Below are 18,610 nucleotides of genomic sequence, written 5' to 3'. Positions count from 1 at the left end.
CCATATCACTTTATTTCTTTTCCAGCGCTCGTGACTATATAGAGTCGCCCGGTTTTTGTTTGTGGAGGACATCAGAGTACACAGAGAGAATCCGCATTCTCGGTTATCTTATCAGTTAATATCGGAATTGAACGGGAATCGAGCTCAGCACCTCAATGTCTTTTCATGCAATAGGTGAACTATCATCATCATCTTCATCATCATCATCATTTATACCTGTTATATTTTTATCATTATAAAAAGAGTAATAAATTTAAACAACAATAATTATATCTGCTTTATTCCTCATCCTACAAGTACCTAATAGAAAACACATGGTTAGTATTTGTTATTTAAAGATTATTGGTTTTTTCTTGGTTTTTTTTAGGTATCATATTAGTTCAGCAAGTTATCAAAAAGATAAATTTGTGAGGAATTGTGTGTACTCTTTTGTTTCATCGCAAGTTCAATATGTATAAAAGGGGAAACGATAAAAAAAACTAAAAAGTAGTATCATGGTTTTACCAAATTCATGCTCGTATATGAAATTTCAACAACGAGTATTTCGTTTCCTCAAATGCATGTGGTTTTTCTAATTGTGCATTCGAGAGGGCATTTACCTTGTAAATCAAAACCAAATTGATTGCAAAATGTAACAATCCGTCATTTGATTAACATATTGAATGTTGATTTAATCATAATTATGTACTTTGTTCAACAAAACATTTACTCTCAAAAGTCATTCATTCAGGATTTGCACTTGGATCGGTTGTAGGATGCATATCGACACAACCTCGGTAGGTGTTTTTTAAAATATCTTAACTGACTGCCTGAAAGTCGATTACAAGCTACTGCATATGTTCATATCGAGCACTATGGTATTCAATAAGATCCATCTTACAAAAGTTATGTTTGACTTTTCCAGCAATTGTGTTTACATTAATTATGTAAAGCAAGCAGTTTTTGTTAATTTCATTTATTTTTCTATTAGTTACCACCAGAGGCTTGAATTACAAACCTTACAAAATAGTCAAGTTTCGACCAGAGGCTAACATAACAAAACAAACAAATAAAACAGTAACGCTTTTCAAATTCACCGACTTAAACAACGGTCTCGATTTGATTTTTTAATGAATGCGGTCAATTGTTCTGATCGACGTCATTAAACAATCGGTTCTGATTACTGTGACGAAATACCATGAGCATTGTGACAAAGAATATGTACGGGGAAGTGCACGAATTCGAAAGTTGTCTACTGGAATATCGGCCTCTACTATTTATACTTTTATATCTATATAGTTGACGATCTTTAAAACAATGTTATAAATTATGAGATATATTTCATTGGTTTTGTTCAGACAAAAGAAACTTTTATACAATACAAAATGCATTGTAATATGATTACCTATTAGTATCCGTGTAATGAAATGATAATAAAAAAATAAATTGATATTTGAATTGAACATTTATGGTTAATCAATTGACAGAAACAAAACAATTGACAGATACCAACCGATTGACAGAAACCAAACAATTGTCAGATACCAAACAATTTACAAATACCAAACATATTATTTTATTTAAAAAGTATGGCTTTCTATAAGTAACACATATTCTAGTTTGTATACTTTAGACAGTGCATTATTGGTACTTGATCGATTTTTCTACAGGTTAATTGATAAAAAAGATTATTAAAATAAAAATTGTTTCAAATAAAAAACTTGCATAGAGATGAGTTTCTACCTTAATTAATTTATTGTAGTAACATTTTTTCAGAAAACCGTCAAAAAATCTTTAAACATTGATAGGTTTTGTTTTTCAGATCAGTCTGTTGCTGTCTTTGCTCATAGCGTCTTTTCTTCAAAATGTAGAAGCAAATACTTTGAACAATCAAACAAATGCCACCTATTACAAAACAGACTGTTTTGAGAGGGGGATTGATATAATATGCTTCAAACAATTCCTACAACCGGCAGTAGAGACGCTGAATGATACAAGTTCCAAAAATTTCTTATCGGCATTATGGAGAAAGATCAACAGTGAAGCTGATACTACGGCGAATTCTCGACACAAAAGGCAGGCTAGTGGTGTACCAATCAGGAGGGAAGTCAGAGCAGCTCCATACGAAAATAATTTCTTACGTTACGCACTGGCTGTACGGAGATTAAAGTACCATTATGTAAGTACTATTGTAGTAAGACCATAATTTGTTTATAGCGGAAGAATAAATATCCTCCATAGTTTCATGAAATTTTTATTTAAAATTCTAAAGTACAACAACTTTTTGTACTCTTACATTTAGATTTTAAATGATGTATACGGTAAATGCACTTAAATGCATTTACAGAGGTTTACAGTTTCGTCTTTTTTTTAAGAGGTGCGAAAGATACCAAAAGGATAATGCAACGAAAGTCGAATACGTTTTTGAATATCTATTATTTTGTCCTCATAATAAATACACTTTTACTATATAATGATATTGTCCTCATAATAAATACACTTTTACTATATGATGATATTGTTACTTTGGGATGGTTTTTATTGTAAGATAGATTAAGATAATTTGTGTTAATCTCAAAATAAAGTAAAAAGTGAACAAAAGAAGAGGAAAATATAATTGTATTAATTAGTATGAGGTTTTGTTTTACTTATAATTAGAAAGTGAGACGAATGAAAGAAAATAGAGAACACATTTTCATAAAATGATATTTCTGAAGGTCAACTGAAATAAAAACTAAAAGGGGGGGGGGGGTGTTGTATTATATTTGTTCATTGAATATTTTACAGGTGTATTAAATGTTGCATTTATAATGATAAACGATTAAAAAAAATCAAAAAATAGCAATATACTCTTAAGCTTTTATATATCACAAACACAAATAGTTGTATTATATAATGTTAAATTTAATGAATGTAGACGAATGTCAATTATCTTGAACTTAAGGATGTACGTAGGTGAAATTCAAAGAATCAATAATTTAAAATTGATACATTACGTTGGAAGAGCATTAGTTCAGGAACCAAAATAAGCTAAAAATACTGATAGGTCAAGGATCTCCTTTTTGAGATATTTTATTTTCATGGAAAATATGGCAGGAAAAGGCTGACTCGGACTTTTACCGTATATTTGCTTCTGTATTATAAGGGTCCCAAATCAAAAGAATAAAAATCAAGAATCTGCTTCAATTTAGGCATATGACCTTTATAATGTTTATGGGCTATTTAAAAGTATTGTATGAAAAGATAAATGGGTGTTATGGGTCACAATATTTTACATTGTATTATACGGGAAAAAACTAAGAAGTCCAAAAATCTGATAAAACTATCAAAACCTTACATAAGTACATCCTTGAGACGAGCAATTCACCATTTAAACATCAGCAAGAAGAAAATATTTTACTGGTAAAGGTTGCGGTCTTGTTATTGACTGCTCCATAGGCTTACATGCAAAACAGCTGATCTTTTCATGTTCATATCATGTATGTACTAATGTGAAATTGTGATTTAATCGAAAAAAAGGGGTCATGCCACGACAAAAAAATGTTACGCAATCCTGAAGTCAAAACATTTTTTTTTAGGCCGCACCACTTCCAGTAAACATGATATCCTTTCACTTCTTGGATTGATATCCCCAAAAGATGCAAGATTTTTTTTAAAGTCTATATATATGTTTCAATTCAGCACAAACCTATAATCAAACAGAAAAAATTGAGTTCAGAAAAAAATTCCGAAAAAAATGCAATATCTTGTTTCCCTCCGTGTTTTGACATGCACCGAAAACGGGAGATGTAATACAAGACTGGTAGCTAAAGATTTGCTAATTTCTACAAGGGGTTATATCAGGACACTCAACACTGCTAAGTAATGCAAATTGAGTATTTAGGTCAAATAAAGCAGATCAATAACCGTTTATTTTATTCAATATTTCAGGGAGTTCGTTCTGATATGAATACCTACGACATCCTTGCAAGCATTCATACAGGGAGTAACTCGGAACACGACGGACCTGGTTTTCTATCTTGGCATAGGATATACCTTTTATTGTAAGTAAAAGCAAATAAAAATAAACCTGTAAAGACATGGGACGTCGAAAGAATTTTTCCGAGTAGTTAATACCGAGTCCTCAACCAAAAAAACCAAACCAGCCTTGAAATGTAAAGACTTAAATAACTAAATAAACTACCGACGGGACAAAAAATATCAAAGAGAATTTAGAGACACTTTGTGAAAGTTTCCATTTCTAGACAATTAACTCAAGATTATTTATTTTTTTACTTTGCTTATCCTTCTATTAAATGTTAGGTACAAATTGTACTGTTTGGGGATACCAAATCTTAATTGATAGGCCATGCTCGTGTATGTGCTCACCGTATGCTCTTACAAACGGTGTGCACCTTACACAAGATGAAATCGACATTACAGTTGTTTTATGGTCACCACTACGATTTATTTGAACTATACAATGCCTTCACTAGTTACATGATTTTGTTGTCCCAGATGCCAGATAAAGGCATTAGTATTATACCGCTGTTCGTCATTCATAAATCGATTGAGAAAAAAACAAACAAATCTGGGTTACAAATTTAAACAGAGGAAAACGCATCAACTATAAGAGGAGAACTACGACTCAACAGAAACACAACATTAAAATGAAACATACACAGAAACGAACTTTAATATAACATTGGCCATTTACCTGACTGGGTATAGGACATTTTAAGAACAAAATGGTGGGTTGAACCTGGTTTTGTTGCATGCCAAACCTTCCGCTTTAATAGCACTGTGCTTTCGATTGTGTCCAATTGTAAATAGAACCATTTTAACTGAGAGTAAATTGGCATGTTAATCATGACAATTTGACTCTGTCTACGCACTCGATCTTGATCTTTTGTTGAGTTCATTTGATTCTCTAAAAAATGGTTACCTTGTATATTACTAAATAGTGAGATTTGAACAACGGTTCAATACTATTCCCTCAAAGTTCATAAATTTGTTATTTCGATTACTAATAATAAATACATGTGTGAATTTTATGCACAGTTATGTAAAAGAGGGACAGTCAATCTCATAAATCGAAAATAAACCGACAAAGCCTGGCTAAAATTAAAGAAGACAAACAGACACGCAATAGAACACATGACACAACATAGAAAACTAAAGAATAAGCAAGATGGTCTCAGCTGCTTCAGAAGGGTAAGTAGATCCTGCTCCACACGTGGCGACCCGACGTTTTTGCTTATGTTATAACAAATCCGGTAAATAGTCTAATTCGGTAGGTCACACTATGTAAATATACTAGTAGCTATTTTAAGTTTTTGGAATACTATTTTAATTTCCCTTAATCTTTAACAGATTTGAGGCTGCATTACAAGCTGTTTTTGGACGAGGAGTAACAGCTCCGTATTGGGACTCCTCACTGGATTTTGCCATGGGAGATAGACAATCAAGAACAATTATATTTTCAAACAAATATTTTGGGACTCCAGTGATAGATACGGTTACCGGAGGTTTCTTTGCAAACTTACCAGGAAGAACTATTACTCGTGCTATTAATGGAAGGGGAGGCTTAATTTCTAAAAATGCCATAGCTGCTGTTCTTTCCAGAACAAGTCATAGTCAGATTGTAAATCAGGATCAAGTCAGGTATTGCTGGGAATGTTACCATGACATAGTACATCGATGGGTAGGCGGAATCATGGAAACCGGGATCAGTGCTGCATTTGACCCAATATTCTGGTGTCATCATTCATTTGTTGACAAAATCTGGGAACTATTTAGGCAGCGATTACGAAATGCCCCTGCAGATTACCCATTAGGTTATGAAAATCATGGTCCAAATGAACAAATGAATTTTAACAATTACAGATATCAACCAAATCCGCCTATTACTAATCAAGAAGGTTTCAGTAATAGATTTGCCCGTCTGAGAGAATATGCTCCAGCACCATCGTGTCAAAACCAGTGTTCCAATAGTCCAGATCTACTCTGCGACCCAACAAGAGATATATGTGTCTCGCGAGAGGCAGTAACTTCAGTGGGTCAAAATGCAACAGCAGATGATATTGCGTCAGGTTGGTCAGATATAACAACAACTGTGATGGCGTTGAGGAAAGTTAAGCAAGAGGTATTAAAGGATATTCCACCTGGTTCACCTCTTAATTTGTTTAAGGTTAGGCATTTCGATCCGAATACTCGTTCTCTTTCTGCTTTTGATGTATAATGATGCTGCTGAGTATAAACTCAAAGTCTAATAAATATCGGGTTTCTAGGCGAATTTAATTGCTGTTAATATTTCCACCAACATATCGATATCTTTAATGTAGCAATTATGAAGAAATAAAGTAAATACAACTTTGTGTTAAAATGATTTCATTTTGTCTTTATTATAAGAACAGCATCTCTGGCTATCGCTACTTTCACATTGTATAAATAAGTTAAAAAAAAACTGTGTGAATAATCGACGGAAGTACGTTTTTAGGAATTAAAAGGCTGTGAAATGTCTATCATCTCTTGACGATAAGTATGTCGTTGTTCCGGCGGACAAAGTTTCAATAATAATATTTTTTTTATGTAAATCGAGTGTTTTGTAAAAGAATGAGCACTCAGGTAATTCTACATACAGAAACGTATCATTAGACAAGGATGAGATTTTGAAGAATCATTATTCCTTCATGGTTTTAATGAACATTATATTGAACATCAAATTGGAAGACTTACAATGTTTTTATTGGGTACCTAGGCTTCACAAAATTCAGTTAAAATATGAAATTTCAATCAATGAAAATACTATACGGCTATATCAAATTTCAATCAATTCAATTCGAACATATGTGTACTTTTAGAATATTTTGATAATCAAAAGGAAATATAGTGCAGTTTTTAAGAAATCAAGATCACATGTCGTTTTAAATAAAAAGTGAAATTTGAATTTTTACAGTAGAATGATTGTTAACTTGAATCAATTTTCTTCCTTATTCGGTTTTTCATAAAAACCCATCAGTTAACGAGTGTTCAAAGACGTATACGACTTTCCAAAAAAAAAAAACCGGTGTATTTTTCAGTTTAAAAGATTTATTTTTTACAAGTTATGAGAACAACCACCGTCAAAACTTCACAAAATTATGAACACATATGTGTTTGTTAATACAGCCATCTGGAATTACTTTTGTAACATTGGAACGTTATTACAAGGTTCTGATCCATGGCTTGAAGACATAGGTTCGTTCATGGAAGGTTTCCCAGATCTCGAATGTCAGTATTGGTTCAAAGTTTTTAAAGAATTCGACAAATTTCTTTAGCCAAGAATCCTACCACAGTTATGCGAATATGAATGCTAAGCTTCTGAGATAAAGCCTGTTGTGCATGGAATAATCAACTTTTTTTTACCACATGTAGCACTGCAAAATACACGTTGGTCATATCAACCTATAAATGGAGTACATATACAAACATTATCCGGGCCCCTCTAAGAAAAATATCAAATGAACCCTGTCCAGAAAGTAATATCTTGTCCTGCTGATTGTAACTCAAAACATTTCTAAACAAAAGACAAAAGAAAATTCATCTCTGTTCAACAGTATATACATGCCATGATCACATGAATTTAGTCTGTGAATTGTTCCGAATGTCGTGATCATTCTCTACTACACTTTGGTCTGTAGAATGGATTTGATATCTGAACTAGGGTTAGCATTTGTATAGCACTGCTGATGATAAAAAACTTGCTTTTGGAAATGTCTTTATAATTCATGAGAAATGTTTTAATCCCAGTAAAGCTTTGCAGTGGCTGTATGATAAGTTAGGATTCAAAATACCTTTATTTGAATACACAGTTTTAGAGAGTGTAATGCCTAGTCGTGGTTGTAGTTTTATTAAATACAATAGATGCAAGCATATGAAAGAGAGACAGAAGATACCAGAGAAACATTCAAACTTATAAGAAGAAAATAAAATGAGAACACCATGGCACCACAAAAGAAGAAAAACGCAACCTTTGAAACCCGTGACTTCAATTTATTATCTCTGAACAGCTGATATTTTATCTGTGTGTCTCTAAGAAACATTTGAGGCAACAGAGGTTTACCAATGTTCATGTTTTAAACAACAACTGGTGACTTCCATCAATGTTCAGTTCGGATGTGTCAACAACCTGTATCACGTGCCATGCGAATCAAAATTATCAACATCAAGGATCTTACAAGCAGAAATGGGACACACATTGCTATTTTTTTTAGATCGGATCTGATACTTAGTATTTAAAGATCGTAAACCGCAAAACGATGTTGCTATTGAGTTTGGTCACAGCAGAGCTTAATGGTAATATTCTTCGTGATATGTGGATGTAAAAACATAATTTTGTCTATTTCAGTCACCAGTTCTATCTTCAGTACATGTCACCAAATGTAACTGTCCATGTTCGACAAAGAGGTGTTACATAATCTGCTTCCTGAGCACACGAAATAACCCCTGAGTTCAGTAAGGTTCGTGTTGATCTCTGATATGCTGTGAAGTTATTTGTGGCAATTTGTTTGTCATTACGTCATTCTTTGATTTTTGACATGCCTTGTGATATTGGCGTCGTTTCATGATTTTTAAAATCCCTTTGAAATCTGCGGCCTGTTTTAATTAGTCGGGGTACACCCCTATTCACGAAGTCTGCACTGACTCATTATGCACGAGAGTATGGTATCAATTGATAAATGTGCACATTATACGATGGCGAAGAGGATATAAAATTGGCATTGTCCTCGTAAGTTTGTCATACATTTTTATTTGAAGTCGTTAATCTGTATCAATATCAATGAAAAGGTAAACATATGATGCAGATATTCTAGTTTCTGTAGTATTCGTTAACACAAGCTAGCTAGGGTATATTAAATGTCATAACTGATTGACTGACATGTGGGTTTTAGAGAGACAGGACATCTTCAATATATCTGAATTTGACATCAAACAAATGAGCAAAATACTTACCTTTATGTCTTCGAAACGGTTCTGCATTTCCAATTGCAGTGCGAAATGTAAACACCGTTATGTAATGTAGACTTATGCATCATTTGAATCCACTTATATAATACACAATTTCAAAGCAAATAGAAGGAACTAAAGATGCAATCATCCGCGCACTTTCGGGTAAATACAATCATTACACCTATCCTCTGTATAATTGCAGTGGTTTACTGTCAGTGGTAAATACAACAATTATTCCACATCCGCATTTAAGAAAATAACACTATCTAAGGGACTACACTGAATGTTTTTTTTTGATTAAAGCCATGTTTCAATGGACGATCTAGTTTTGTATTTTCCGGGTGATTTTGTCGGATCCTTATTACTGAAAGACTTTTTTTGCCTCTAATATGTTTTTTTTTTTTATATAAACACAACCTGTAAAGACAATTAAAAACCCATTGTTCAGGGAACAATTGAAAGTCTTTGTACATCAATTTTATAGATTATTGATCCGAAGCTTCTTTTGGTTTACTCAAAATTACCTATTGGCGTCCGATTGAAGGTTTCTTCAAACTGATACATCTAATAAATGTTTCTATATATTTTCGCCTGAAAAAGGGATATAATTATCAACTTCCGGTGAAAAAATGTCAAGTGACATTGAAAAGTCAAAATTTAGAATTTGACATTGACCCTTGCCCTTGACTTTTTTTCTATTTTTTGCAATTGGACCAATGACCTCAAATCAACAGATCAAAGGTCTCTATTACTAATGGTTTACCAGTTACAAAAACATATAACTTATTTCAAATGCATTAGGGAAAATAACTTCCATATGGATTCGTCGTCAAAATTGAACAAAAATTCCTGAAGATATAGCGTGCAATTTCGAAAAAATATTATGTATTCAGCACAATCAGGGAAGGGACACAACTATCTGGTTTTTTTTTAAGGTTCATAATTAAATATCAGATATTTTTGAAGTTTAGAAAATATCGATTTCAACAATATAAAAATGTGTGTACACGAAAAGAAAAATTGCAGTTTTATTAATTTATAGTAGTTACAATATAATCCATTCATCAGCACTTTATTGTATGATATTGAACAAAAAATGTCCGTATTTACAGAAATTTTCATCTTCATAATTTGTTATCAAAAGGCTTTAAGGATTATAAGACCCTGTTGATAAATATTTCGTATCATACTTTAAAAATTATAAACGATGGTCTTGAATATAAGAAAGAATATGTGGTATAATTCCCAAAGGACCAAATGACACAATAATTTTATAACTATAGGTCACCGTACGGCCTTCAACAATGAGCAAAGCCCATACCACATAGTAAGCTATATAATGCCCCTAAATGAAGTACTGCCGTTGTTTATCTTAATAACGTGTTTAAGTATTATTTCATTTGTCTAGTATGTAAATTATTACTTTTACTGCTTGGTCTTTTGTTAGCAATATCCATTTGACAAGACTCGGAACGTGTTCGTCCCGCAATTGTTGTTGTTGAACTAAGGAAAATTTGTGTCTTTCGTTTTTGCTAATGTGTTTTGTCTATATATTCTTTTTTTTTTTATCTTAGCTTAAAATTGTGTCTGTTTTTATAGTGAATCAGTTAAAAACACAATATTGACTGATCTCCGCCTTTTTGGGACATTATAACCAGTTATGTCTGTTGGGTTTTTTCACACATCGGTGTAAATATAAAGGAATTCATACGTCTGTCATACATTTGAGAGGTTACGCTACCTCTTAAACCAGGTTTATTCCACCACTTTTTAAAAAGAAAATGTTTTTACCAAGGCAGTAACATGACAGTTTTTATCAGTTCATTTGATGTGTTTGAGCTTTTGTTTTAGGAATAAGTGATAAGGGACTTTATATTCCTGTTTCTTTTGTGATTTAACTATGTTTTATATAAAGTAAAACACAAGATAACCAAACTCCAAGAAAAGTCCAAAACGCAAAGTTCCTTACCAAATGACAAAATCAAATGGAATACAATAGTTACAATGAAATTGAGAATGGCAATGGGGAATGTGTCAAAAAGACAACAACCTGACCATAGAAAAAAAGAACAGCAGAAGGTCACCAATAGGTCTTCAATGTAGCGAGAAATTCCCGCACCCGGAGGCGTCCTTCAGCTGGCCCCTAAACAAATATATACTAGTTCAGTGATAATGAACGCCATACTTATTTCCAAATTGTACACAAGAAACTAAAATTAAAATAATACAAGACTAACAAAGGCCAGAGGCTCCTGACTTGGAACAGGCGCAAAAATGAGACGGGGTTAAACATGTTTGTGAGATCTCAACCCTCCCCCTATACCTCTAGCCAATGTAGAAAAGTAAAAGCATAACATCACCCACATTAAAATTCAGTTCAAGAGAAGTCCGAGTCTGATGTCAGAAGATGTAACCACAAAATGACAATAATACATAAATACCAACAGACTACTAGCAGTTAACTGACAAGCCAGCTCCAGACTTCAATTAGACTGACTGAAAGATTATGATTTCATCATATGAACATCAGGCACAACCCTTCCCGTTAGGGGTTTAGTATCATACCATCATAACATATATGAGAAGAAAATAACCCGTGTCATGCCAACGACTGTTTTTTTGAATAAATGTGTTTAGTCCCGATGCAAAGACTAGTACAAGTCTAGTACAAATTAATTTATGCAAATTCGTTCTTGATTCGAATTTCTAAATCTTTTTTTGTAGAAATGACGGAGTTTTTTTTTTATTATTGTCCATGTATCTTGCAATAATATCAATATCACAAGTGCAAGAATACGTCACTAAATTGGAAGAAAGTGCAATTTGGCGATAAATGGCTATGAAGATATGGTGTTAGTGCAAATGAGACAAATCTCAATCCAAGTTACAGTTTTAAAAGTAAACTATTAAAGGCCAAAGTAGTTCTTTAACACGGAGCCTTAGCTTACATCGAATAGTAAGATATAAAAGATCCCCCAAAAATGATAAGTTTAAAAACCCGAACAGAAAAACCATCGGTCTAATCTATATAAAAACCGAGAAACGAAAAACATTTATGAACCACATCAACAAACAACTACTACTGAACATCAAATTCCTGACTTAGGACAGGTTTAAAAATATTTAATACGTTTTAGTAAAAGCAACCTCCACTCTTATCTGAAACAATAATGTAACATAACAACAGCGAAAGACACATACTAAATAAAATTTGAAATGGCTTAACTAAATCAAAAAACATATCAACACAAGTTATAAAACACTGAACGAATACGTGACATTGTATATATACAAAATCAATAAAATAAGGGGTGAATAAATAAAGGCAACAATAGTATACAGCTTTAAATGTTGAATAATTACAGAAAGTATACCATAAACTTGAACAAATAACATGGCCGTCAAATAGAATATTGTACACAAGTAAAAGAAAAGAATTGTGTTGTAATGTATACAGTGTAAATGGAAATATTCTTTTTTTTATAGTACGAGAAACAAAAGTGAAAATTTATAGTCAGACTAAACACTTATCAAAACAAAATATTTCAATTGTATCAACAGATCAAATTAACATAAAAGTACGATTATAGAGTGCTCGCAGTTTCTAAAGGCTAGTTGATAGCCAAAATCAATTGCTAATAAAAAAAAATCATGCATCAGATACTAAAATTATCTATACAAATTCAAGGGAGTTATTATTTCAACGTCATGGACAGTCAAAGAAGACATACAGTGTGCAATGCAAAAATTAAAAGCAGGCTGTAGAACAGTAAGGATTTAACCTTTATATAGAAAAAAAATAGCGTGGATATGTATTTAATAAAATAGAAATATCAAATCCATATATAATCTTTCCGAATTTACAGTTTAAATTTAAATAATAAGTATAAAATTAAATATATAACAAATTAAAGTTTTTCTTGGCTTCAATTATTTGCTACTGTTAATTGTACGCATTAGTTGAATTTCTTCTTGCATTTGCATTTTATTTTATAATTTGTATTCATTATTTTAATTTAGTCGAACACGATCGTCTTTTTTATTCCGGAAAACAAGACATACAATAATGATTATACCAATGATAACAGGTACCAAGACACCAATAACTATTCCAGCTACACTTCCACCAGCGAGTCCTGCAAGATATAAAATAATAGTATTTAAGTAATAAAAGGCTTCTTTATGCTTTTTGTATATTGTTTAACGAAGATCTTCAATATCACAAGAAGACAATCAAATTTAACACCAAGTGGGGAAATAGAAACTATCCCTTCGACCGACAACTTCACTGAATTGGTTGACTGCTATGAATGGAGTAGATTCAGTAAGACCCCTTTATGGCCCAAAAATAAATCAGTTTTTCATAATTGTTATAATGTAAACTTTGAGCTATTAATTGGAAAGTTTAATACTTCTGCGACATAAAAATGGACTCTTTTGACAATAAAATGCACATATATCGGGTACTAATTTCATTAAGTCATGCTAAATTACTGAAATCTTCACAATTTTAGCATTTGAGTTAAATTCTAGACGGTTTTCATCTTAAATGATTCGTGTTAATTCTTTATATCTCTTTATATCTAAATGTAAGTTGTATTTAATGAATATACATAAATATGTTATGTATATTCATTGAATACAACTTACATTTAGATATAAAGAATTAACACGAATCATTTAAGATGAAAACCGTCTGTTATGTATATTCATTAAATACAACTTACATTTAGATATAAAGAATTAATAAGAATCATTTAAGATAAAAATCTAAATGTAAGTTGTATTTAATGAATATACATAAATATGTTATGTATATTCATTGAATACAACTTACATTTAGATATAAAGAATTAACACGAATCATTTAAGATGAAAACCGTCTGTTATGTATATTCATTAAATACAACTTACATTTAGATATAAAGAATTAATAAGAATCATTTAAGATAAAAATCGTCTAGAATTTAACTCAAATGCTAAAATTGGGAAGATTTCAGTTATTTAGCATGACTTAATGGAATTAGTACCCGATATATGTTGAAGGTGATCACGGATGCAGCCACTTTCGTTTAAGACAAAAACGATCTGAAAAGTGACATGTTATGGCATATTTGATAGATTTTGATATTTAAGCTTGAATGTGAGCGTCTGGAATGTTTAATCGTTTTAAATCTTTCACACAAACTAATTGAATCGAATGAAGTAGCCACTTAGGTGTTTAAAAAGTGTACGAAATCTTTCATCAAATGAACCTGACATTGAAGGCCGAAATGGGCCCTTACCGGACCTACTCCTTTCTTTTTAAATTACGACAGAAATATTCCAAGTGTCGTCACCAAAATTCCCTCACTATTATCCTGAATGTGACCTACTGAATTATACGTTTTTACACCAGTATCTTGTCGGGTGCCAAATGTGCAGCAGGATGAGCTCATTTGGCTGGGAAACCTGCGACCATTCTGGTTTATGGTGGGGTTCCTGTTGGTAAGACTTTTAGATTTTTACGGTATATTTTGTAAAATGCTGTTTTTCCTGTGGTATTTTTTCGTTCATTTTTGCATTTTTATCAGTGTTTTTCTGTAATCAAGCAATTATCAACACGTTGTTATGTTGAAAACTACCGACCTTCCATTGGAAAACTGACAAAATTAGTCAATAAAGATTTGAGTCGAGTTCACCATCAGTGTTGACTGGCTAGTGATAACAGTAGTACAAATATTTAGACAACTCGGCCTTCGTGACAGAATAAAATCTATGCATATATTCCTTACCTGATTCGTCGATGTGATCTGAAAACCAAAAGCAAATTTGGAATATTTTTTTATTTAAACATACCACATCTCCTTAATTATTTTTATATTAATAAGTTTGTTATGAGGGTCATTTCGAATAAAAGCAGTCGGAAGGTCAATTAAGTAAGAAGTCATTCTTTCGTGTCATGATTTAAGATAATTTTAACAATGTGTAGGCATTATATTTGTTAATATCTTAATACCAAGCGTCAGCCATGTGTACAGTCAAATGTAGACAGACATAATGCCAACACATGTTAAAATTAGAATAGGGCATGGTATGATAAGAGAATTATTTTGATTTTAGAACTTTTTTTCTTCGAAGCTGACTTATTATATGCGTACAAAAGGCATCCATTTAAACGTTATACCTGTTCACGATCAACAAATAAACACATGTTTAGTTTTACTTTATTTCAGTAAGACCAAAAGAAATGCCAATTTTTATTTTATCCTTAGTCGTGCGAAAGTTAATAATATTATGAACAGATTACTTCAACCAAGAACAGTATCAATGACTCGAGTGCTGACTATTTTGTTGATGTCATCGGAGATGAAATGATCTCTAGTGGCGACATCGACCAAATGGTACATTATCGTCAGAGAAAAAAGGATTGTAACTAAGATATATCATCATAAATCATGACGGTCACTTGAAAAACATTTATGTAGCTCGATTCAAAACAGTTGAAAACCAAAAACGTTAATGAAGTTAAAAATCATTGAAACACATTGAAATTCTTAGATAGAAAAACAAATTGTTGTGTTTCAACACATATAACCTCAAATTGAAAATCGAACAGCATAAATATCAAAAGAAATTATTGGCATCATATTTGTTTCGTTTGAATGTATATCACACTTGGGTTGTTCAACCCACCATTTTGATTCCCCTTTAAAAATGTCCTGTACCAAGTCTGTGTGTGTTGCGTTTCTGTGTTGTGTCGTTGTTCTTCTCTTATATTTAATGCGTTTCCGTCGGTTTTAGTTTGTTACCCCGATTTTGTTTTTTGTCCATGAATTTATGGGTTTTGAACAGGGGTATACTACTGTTGCCTTTATTTGTTATAATTATTGAAGGCCTAAACTTTCAGTATAAGGGATTGCAGTTAACGATGTAGACATTGAACCAAGAATTTAAATAGGAAATTGTAAAGTTATACTTTTGTTTCTATGTTTGTACTCTCCATTTTAATAAGGGTATTACACACACTATTACCTCTCTTTGGAATGCTTATAGAAATGCTAACTGGCGTATCAACTCCATGTGTACATGTCCATTTTATACCATTTTCGTTTGTAGTCAAATCAGAGATAACTACATAAATTCCTGTGCGATTAGCGCTAAAACTGTATAACAGGATGGATTGCGTATTACAGAAAGAAGTTTCAGAACATGACGTCATAAGCTTGTTGTCTCTACTCCATGATGCTAGTTGTTCATATGCGGGAATGGAACATGATATAGTACAGGGGCTTCCTTTTACATTGCAGTTGGTTTTAATAGCCAGTTTACCTGAAGAAAAAAATAATGATTATTGCACACAAATTTTAAACATTTAGTAATTTAAATCATTTATGTTACCTGTTTAAAAAATACTGTGTAAAATACAAAAGTATATGACAAACAGCAAGTTCATCTTGACACTGCAATCGATATTTTCCACCTTTCTGTTTTTAAAAAGTATGTTGTAGAAAGACATATCGTGGTATGCCTGTGATTTTCCATACATACATTAAGTATGCATAAGTTCTTTAATAGTTGAAAGTTCTCCTAATGAGTTTGAAGTGTTATGTTAGATTAAAAAACTGAACTAACAATGATTTTATATTTCAAAATGCTCTTTACTATTGCATCATACATAAATAAACTATGGTAAACTCAGCATATTTGTTTATAAGTTGATAATTATAATACCTTTTTTTCTAATGAATGAATTTCCGTTTACTAAAGAAAGCAATTCAAATATTTAGTATTTTTTAATAAGCGTTCATAGAATTTGTTTATATTATCAAATCTGATTTTAAGTATTTTGATTGGATATATAATTTGTAGTTTCGATAATTATCAAACTTGATTCTTTATGCATTAAGACAACAATCCGCCACTTTTTCCAAGACATGTGAGCTTTTAACATACAGGTCACTAGATTAATTGATATTCAGTAGAAAAACTGTTTTAAAAACCTTGCAAATTGATCATTTTGTTAAAGCTTTTTTGTTTTTTTAATCTGAAGTGTTATATATGTTTTTCAGACAGACTTCAGACCAAACAAACCTGTTGAAATGTATTTTACAGACTTAAGTATGATGCTCAATTTCTATAATGAATTTCTAATGAAAAACATAATATATGTTTATTTTTATGTAAGATGTTAGAGTAACAATTGTTTAACCATTAAAATTATAAAGTAAGTAGGTAATAAAACACTTATTACAGAGTTTAACCGTGACAACTATGTATGGCTTTCCCTTGAAAATTGGGTTGATGGTGTAATACTACATGTAATGAGTGTTGTCAAACGTAGAAAAAAAATAATTTGATATTCGACTTTAAATTTATTTAACAAGTAACTCCTTTGTCCACTACAAAGTATAGTGGATATCAGAAAGTCTTAAGGTATTTATGCATTTTAAGGTGTTTTGTAAATCATTCTGTATTTGCGATTACATTATTCAATTTATCATAGGCAAATATATCGGAATTAGTGGTGGGAAAAAAAAGTAATTTTTAACAGAAGTGAAACATAATTCTTGATGTTAATTTACCCAATGTTAACATCAAGGTCTGCATAAACAGGAACACATATAAACAGTTTGCAGTCATGTTCAAACTTTTATTCTGTTACGTTCCTTTGATACACATAATTTGGTTAAACTGAAATACAAAAAAAAAAAACTTTTGAAATAGATTATGTAATTGTTTGTGTAATAATCCATTCAAACATGACATAAAAATGCACTTCTTAATCGTTGGGAACACACTGTCAAAATTCAGGAGCATGTGGTTAAGTGGTAGTTGAGTGTCCATATCTGTCATTTTTGTTTTTTTGAAAATATGTTTGCAATAGAATATGCCGTTAGTTTTCTCGTTTGTAGGTTTTCCATCTTGTGTGGAAGTTCTTAATTGCCAACTATACAGTACGAGGTTTTCTCAATTTTGAAGACATACTAATTTCTAAATTGTACACAAGAAACTAAAATTAAAACAATACAAGAATAACAAGACCAGAGGCTCCTGACTTGGGACAGGCGCAAAAATGCGGCGGGGTGAAACATGTTTATGAGATCTCAACCCTCCCCCTATACCTCTAGCCAATGTAGAAAGTAAATGAACAGTAATACGCACATTTAAAATTCAATTCAAGAGAAGTCCAAGTCTGATGTTAGAAGATGTAACCAAAGAAAATAAAGAAAATGACAATAATACATAAATAACAACAGACTACTAGCAGTTTACTGACATGCTAGCTCCAGACTTCAGTTAAACTGATTGAAAGATTATGATTTCATCATATGAATATCAGGCACAATCCTTCCCGTTAGGGGTTTTAAAAAGTATCATACCATCATAACATATATGAAAAGAACATAACCCGTGTCATGACAACAACTGTTTTTTTGAACACATGTGTTTAGTTCCGATGCAAAGACCCTATAAGTGAATCAATATTAACGCCAAAATAAGCAATCTTTAATGACCTGACAACAGTATCGTACCTATATCCTTTCTTGATAAGTCTATTTAAAGGTTTTGATCTTATTGTATGTTCACTGTAAAATGTACAATCTTTCAAGACAAGTTATCGATTCTTTTATAACTGAATACAAAACATGGGCACATTAAAGTGAGAGTGGGGCAGGGT

The 18,610-nt window shown here is 31.8% G+C and overlaps 2 protein-coding genes across 2 annotated transcripts; one reads left to right on the top strand and one right to left on the bottom strand.

Annotated features, from left to right (window-relative positions):
- Positions 1 to 664: 664 nt before the first annotated feature.
- LOC134720723 (tyrosinase-like protein 1) lies at positions 665 to 6,238 on the top strand. The gene is made up of 4 exons (XM_063583181.1): positions 665 to 776; positions 1,802 to 2,158; positions 3,910 to 4,022; positions 5,332 to 6,238. Exons 1-4 carry the CDS (start codon positions 756 to 758, stop codon positions 6,197 to 6,199), a joined length of 1,359 nt encoding a protein of 452 aa, XP_063439251.1. The 5' UTR covers positions 665 to 755; the 3' UTR covers positions 6,200 to 6,238.
- Positions 6,239 to 12,874: 6,636 nt separating this feature from the next.
- Positions 12,875 to 17,623, bottom strand: LOC134723177 (uncharacterized). Its single transcript, XM_063586811.1, has 4 exons — positions 17,514 to 17,623; positions 15,964 to 16,260; positions 14,724 to 14,741; positions 12,875 to 13,085 (listed from the first exon to the last, which is right to left on the bottom strand). Exons 1-4 carry the CDS (start codon positions 17,569 to 17,571, stop codon positions 12,961 to 12,963), a joined length of 498 nt encoding a protein of 165 aa, XP_063442881.1. The 5' UTR covers positions 17,572 to 17,623; the 3' UTR covers positions 12,875 to 12,960.
- Positions 17,624 to 18,610: the final 987 nt, after the last annotated feature.

Source organism: Mytilus trossulus, chromosome 6 (assembly GCF_036588685.1).
Source record: "Mytilus trossulus isolate FHL-02 chromosome 6, PNRI_Mtr1.1.1.hap1, whole genome shotgun sequence".
Taxonomy (NCBI): domain Eukaryota; kingdom Metazoa; phylum Mollusca; class Bivalvia; order Mytilida; family Mytilidae; genus Mytilus; species Mytilus trossulus.
Note: the sequence above shows the minus strand (reverse complement) of the source record. Positions and strands in the feature narration are given on the sequence as shown.